This window comes from Hylaeus volcanicus, chromosome 2 (assembly GCF_026283585.1).
Source record: "Hylaeus volcanicus isolate JK05 chromosome 2, UHH_iyHylVolc1.0_haploid, whole genome shotgun sequence".
In the NCBI taxonomy this organism is placed as follows: domain Eukaryota; kingdom Metazoa; phylum Arthropoda; class Insecta; order Hymenoptera; family Colletidae; genus Hylaeus; species Hylaeus volcanicus.
In genome coordinates, this window is record NC_071977.1 from 3,320,178 (window position 1) to 3,326,454 (window position 6,277).

Genomic DNA, 6,277 nt, shown 5'->3' on the forward strand with positions numbered 1-6,277 from the left:
AAATATCATAACACGAACTTTACTTTCAATATTTTTTATATTCTCGCATATCGCCTGCATCTCGTAGTTTCCTAGACATTCGAATTTCCTATAAATGCATCGAGATCCGCAGTCTGATAATAACGGATTCACGAAACTTTCACTTATAATTCAAGGTATTTTCCGGGTTTGAAGCAGAGATGGGCAAAACCAGGCTGTACAACCAGGCCTTTTTCACCCCATTAAGGGTTGAATTTTTTAAATTGCCGAAATATGTGTTCGATTAATTGTATCAAAGAGCATTAAACCCAAGTTTCAAGCAAATCCGACCGCGAGTAAAATATTCCTCGTGCAAACGTTGCAACCCCCGTTTACCTCCTTAGGTAATTAGGTGATTAGGTAATTAGGTGAATTTTAAAATATCCTTTTTATTCTTATTCCAGGTAAGATAGGCTTCGAATAAATGTGAAGTTCGCCGATGCGTTTGTCTCGTTTCTTTCTCTGGGAAATGTTCGAGAGAGGAAACGAGACAAGCACATCGGCAAATTTCGGATTTATAAGAAACCTAGGGTTTTGCCCGTCGCTGTTTTCGAGCACTGTGCGGAAGAGCGAGGAGAGGGCGGTGAGCGTTATTCGGGTAGGCGAGAGGATTCTTTAGGGTTCGGTCGTGCCCGAGCCGCGGAAGCTCGGTCAGTGTCTCGGCCACCCTCGTGCCGTGCAGGTTTGCGAGGGAGGAGACTGGTTGTTCCCGGCATCCCCTCTAGAGATATACATACATATCCCTCCTCCTCCTCTGTCCCTCTCTCGACTTAATGCCAGTACGAGCGCGCGCTTTCGAACGACGCGTCGTGTCGGCCGCGAGGGACGATCAGTCTGTTCTCCACGTTCTCCACGCAAGGACGATCGTCGACCAGCAATCCGTCCTCTAATCTGTGACGCGAACTTTGACCGCGGCTCCCGACTGCCTTCTTCTCGCGAGATCGCTCCTTATCGCCGCCGATGACGAACGCTGCTGAAGCTGCCCGATCGGACCGCGCGGCCCGAACCTCTTTAGTCACGATTACGCGTCCGACTCGGTCGTTCGCGGTACGCCGTTGATCCCGTAGATCGTTTCCGCGATACTCCGGGACCAATCTCGCGATACACGTTCTTTGTTATACGGTCGTTGTCGTCGTCGCGGTAGGTCGCTGGTTGTGCAAGGGGTTGGAATTGCAGAATCGCTCTTTCAACGTCCTGTTCGCGACGTTTCCGATCAATTTTTCTGCCAAGGACACCGTCCTCTCGGTCTGGCGAGGGTTTCCGTGGGTCTCGAGACGAAGGATATATCTCCTAGACGCGGACGATGTGATATCGGTGGTTCTCCCCGCGTCGAGATCAGTTTTTCCCGCGTTCACGTGTGGTGGTTTCGAGTTTCGGTGGAGGACCGGGCTCGTGGTAGGTGAACGAAGAGGGTGAAAGAGAAATCAGTGGCAAATGCATCGGTGTCGACGGTAGTACGATCGGGTCTCTTATGGCCTAGCCGATACGGGAGGCGATCATCGGCTGTCTGTTGGTTTCGATCGACCTATTCGAGATGAGACTGCTGGAGGTGATTTCGATTCTCTGCTTGGCGACAAGGTGCGCCGATTGCAGGGCGGTTGACGGCGATTCCAGGGACAGAGACTTCGAAAGGCATAGACGCAGGTTCACCGCGGAGGAGCTTCTGAGTAACAAGTTCCCGCACGGGATCACCGGTGATCTAGACCTGGACGTCTGCAAGGCGGGTAAGCTGAGACTTGCTCACTTTTAACTACGCGCGAAAGTAGACGTACGCGGAAAACGATAACAAAATTGGCGTCTGGAAAAAGGGTCTATGTTATTCTATTCGTATCATGCGTGACAAACGCAAGGATATAAGCTGTGATTAAAGCAAAGGGTGGAAACACAAGATATTAACAATGTTATATACGGTAGTAGCGTACTATGTTAGTATAATAGTTAATAAATTATACCAGTACAATTCGAACAAGCCTTGAAATGATATAACTACTGATATTAGTGTATTTCGTACATACGAACTTTGCAACCCCTTTTTAACCCCTTAGGGGTTGAATTTTAAAATATCCTTTTTATTCTTATTCCTTGTATGTATCATAAAAGAAACTTCTGTGCAAAATTTCAGCTTTCAAGGTTCAAGGGTTTGGCTGTGGCGTTGATACAAACTTTCCAGGCCTTTTTCACCCCATTGAGGGTTGAATTTTTTAAATTGCCGAAATATGTGTTCGATTAATTGTATCAAAGAGCATTAAACCCAAGTTTCAAGCAAATCCGACCGCGAGTAAAATATTCCTCGTACAAACGTTGCAACCCCCTTTTACCTCCTTAGGGGTTGAATTTTAAAATATCCTTTTTATTCTTATTCCTTGTACGTATCATAAAGGAAACTTCTGTGCAAAATTTCAGCTTTCTAGGTTCAAGGGTTTAGCCTGGACATAAATTTTAGGGGAAGAAATAATTGACCAACGTTCTTACATATTTTTACAGTACAATTTGCGTGAATGAAAGTTTATTTAATGTTAACCTCTTATTTCCTTTCTTAGTAATTTCATTTTAAATTAGTTGCTGTACGAATACTTTTTACGCTGACTGCATGCTGCATTAGACGCTTAGGACATTGACAATCGATGAAAATTTGAATTAATAAAATAGAATAAAAACGTCACTTTCAAATAATTGTGTTGTTTACAAAAATGACATTAGTAGTTTTTCCTCATTTCCGCAAAATTAAAAATCTGTAACATAGACCCGTCTTCCAGACAGCCAATGGGGTGTAATGAAAGAAAGAGGCTTAAACAAAAGAAACGGTTGCTTTTGCCAATGTAAGATTGTTGCCTGCACTGACGCTAAAAAAAAAATATGGATACTTGGCATTTTCGTGGTACACGATGTAAGTTCCTATCGTTATGCAGCTTTCGGCATTGTTCAGTAATAAACAAGAACACAGTTAATATACAGCGACAGTATTTCATTGAATAATGTATTTATTCAAATTCGTTAAATAACGAAAAATGTACGCGATGTATTTACGCTGCATTATACTCTCTTACGGACTGACGGACGGTTTGTAAATCATTTGTGGAAATCGCTACAAACGGAATGAACTCATGAATTTTGGAGTCGCAAGAATAAGTAGAGTTGTAGGTATTAGATTGCATAATACGAACCGTTCACCGGACAAATCGATCAACTCCATTTTTTGAAAGTGTCAAAGCACTTGGTACATAGTCATAAGTTTTTATATTTATAATAACTTTCCCGAAAAGGAGAGAACTTTTTTTCGATATTTATTTTGAATTTATGTCATAAAGTATATTATAAAGGGAATGTTAAAAAACAATGTATATTATTTCATCGCATCTTTTAACTTTTTGTCTTACGGAGTTAACCGATTTGTGCAATGAACGTCTCATATGTGATGCGTATGCGTAAATTTTGTAGGTCTTTGTACGCTTTTCGAACAAATTAAAAGCGAGACAATGTCAACGACTTCGATCAGTTTTCTCACTCATCGGTCACGAATTCTCGAGTACAATCATCACTCGTATTTCGCATGTTCGCGATAGGATGGGTGTATTTTCTTTCCTTTTTTGCGATCGATTTCCTTCGAACGATCCTTTTCATACGTCAATCATCTTCCGGAGGAAAATTTGAATGAATAAAATAGAATAGAAACGTCACTTTCAAATAATTGTGTTGTTTACAAAAATAGAGCTTTCTTCATGCATATATTTATGCGTAACGTACTTGTTTCGTCGACAGTTGTACCGTTTCGCAGAAAGAAGATATAACATAGTTATATCGTAGAATAAACAATGCGTATCGCACATGCGCTCTCTAGATAAATATAAAATGTTTACAAATTTATCTTTTTCTTGGAAATACGGAATATTTTAGTTTCGTCGTTATTCCGAATATACAGGGTGTCCCGTAACTGGTTTTCTAAGCGAACGAGGGGGATGATTCTACGTGGAAAAATTGAATCGAAAATGTAGAATAAAGTTGTTTCGTACGACGCTTTATTTAAAAAAGAAAAAGTTTGAAAATTTGTCGCGAGTATGCGCGTACGAAACGATAAATGTGTGTACGTTATCGTTAAAATAATGTAAAGAAATTTTCCTTATTTTCCGTTAGTTTCGCAACGCGTGTTGCGAAAGAATTACCGAGAAGCGATTAATTACACAGTATAATCGTCGCGGTTGATACAAAACTTGCATGCCGATGCAAGATACCAATAATAATTTCGACGAAGTTCGATCGTCGTTTAAACAAAAGCAATCATTCGTTTTACATTTTTCGGTATCTTTTGAAAGTTGGTACAAAAACATTCTTCGGTATTACATTGTCAACGTCCGAGGTTTTAAGTTCAAACGTGATCTTCGTTTATGGGTAAATACATGCAATTGCAACACTCGCCTTAAACGCAGATCTATAAAGCAATTATTAATATAATATCGATACATTCAGGAGAGTTAATCGTTCGAAACAGTAACGTTAGTCTCTTGAATACGATTCTTTGACTGTAAATAATAGAATAGTACGAGTATATTCGTTGTTCGGTATTTTATTTTAATATACACGTTCCATAATTTCTGTATATTTTACACTCTTTATCGCAATCCTTTTATTATTTATTTGTATCGACATTATCTAAATACCGTCTCACTTTGACGGGATTAAACCGAACTTTCTGATAGTTAGACTCGTGGTTACTACGAATCGTACTATAACGTCATGTCGGTTAACTTGATTTTCGTTCGAGTTAAACAATAGTTGCAATATGTATGCACGTTTAAACAATAACTATATTAACCGTACAGACGAGACGATTCTATTTCGCTGGCGTAGAAATGTATCCGGGCCAGCCGTTTCGCTCTAGAGAGTAGTAATATCGTAAATATTCGATGTAGCAGCTGCGAGTTATGATTTCTCCTGCTTAATATGTTGAAAACTGTCGAGTATCCGAGCAAACGGCCGAGGGGTGGTTAAGTATTTTGTCGGTTCTCTATTTAGCTACGAGTCCTCGATAAAATCGGTGCGTAACACGTCGTGTGGCCTCCTTGTAAGGGTCCGGCATTGCCAGAGGGAAGGGCAGAGAGATCCTTTTATCCTCCTGGAGTGATTATCTTGGGCGTGCCTCGAGAGAACCGTAGAAGCGCCGAGACTAGACCGACTGACGATGAGAACGGAATGAAAAACGACGCGACCATCCCGGGGAATTTTATTCGAATAATAGATCACTAGTAGAAAGTCCGTTTAACGATTTCTTCCCATTGTTTACACTGTTATTTAACGCGAGATATAATTTCGTACGAATCCGAGCGATTTTTAACGAGCCTCCGCAGTAGGAATTCGTAAATTTGTAATTTGTATAGAACGCGAACTTGAAAAGGAGGATGTACGATCGAACGTTAAGGAATATCCAACATTTGTAGAGAGCGAAGGACCAACAAATGCAGATTTCAATATTATCGAAGTTTCAAAGGGTGAAACACAGACGTACCGAGCACGAAAATATTTTGTAAATTCGAACTAAGAATAAAAACAAAGAAAATGTATTCCGAGTATAAACTGTTCAAAATGGAGCAAATCTTAATTATTCTTTCGAAAGAATAAGAAGAATTTAGATTTGTAGAAAGGACTATTTGAACTGTATAAAATGCATATATCAAGGATTGTAATTTACTTCCAGATAAAAAATAAGTGGTCGATAAAATATAAAATGGTTGAAATTGATGCATCATGCACGACATAGAATGTCAGTTGATGTCTAGTTACATCCAACTTATTATTATTATTTATTTATTTATCGTTACATCAGCATCCATGCCATTAGTTACTGTGAACAACTACTGTGAATTACATTTTTTCCACCTCTATAAATCACATATGCGAGTCATATATAATTTACACAAATAATTACTTATGATCAGGTAACAAAATTCCTTACATTTAATAACAAAAATTAATACTTTAATTGCAGTGTCCTATGATACGATCCTTAGTATGCATTTCTCGTCGTTCAAACTGTTCTTCAAGATGATTGGTTGGCTTCTTATTTCGCAAATCCACGGAACTTTTAGATTCCAAATTACGAAGCCTTTATTTAACGTTATCTTCCGACGTCCATTTTAACTATGGACGTTTTTAGCGGAAGGTATTGTGAAGGCTTTTTAAAAAACATTTCTAATCAAACACGTTACAATTTTAAACGTTAAAAATCCAACTCGCATAGACGCAACCTTTAAGAAACGAACATCGA

General features: G+C 39.5%; 1 protein-coding gene across 1 annotated transcript in view; it reads left to right on the plus strand.

Annotated features, from left to right (window-relative positions):
* Positions 1-814: 814 nt before the first annotated feature.
* The window catches only part of LOC128884844 (bone morphogenetic protein 1), a 79,578-nt gene continuing 74,115 nt past the window's right edge, over positions 815-6,277 (plus strand). Inside the window, exon 1 of the mRNA XM_054138499.1 lies at positions 815-1,742. Within this exon, the coding sequence (XP_053994474.1) occupies positions 1,553-1,742 (190 nt within the window). The 5' untranslated portion in view covers positions 815-1,552. The remainder of the gene's footprint in view (positions 1,743-6,277) is intronic.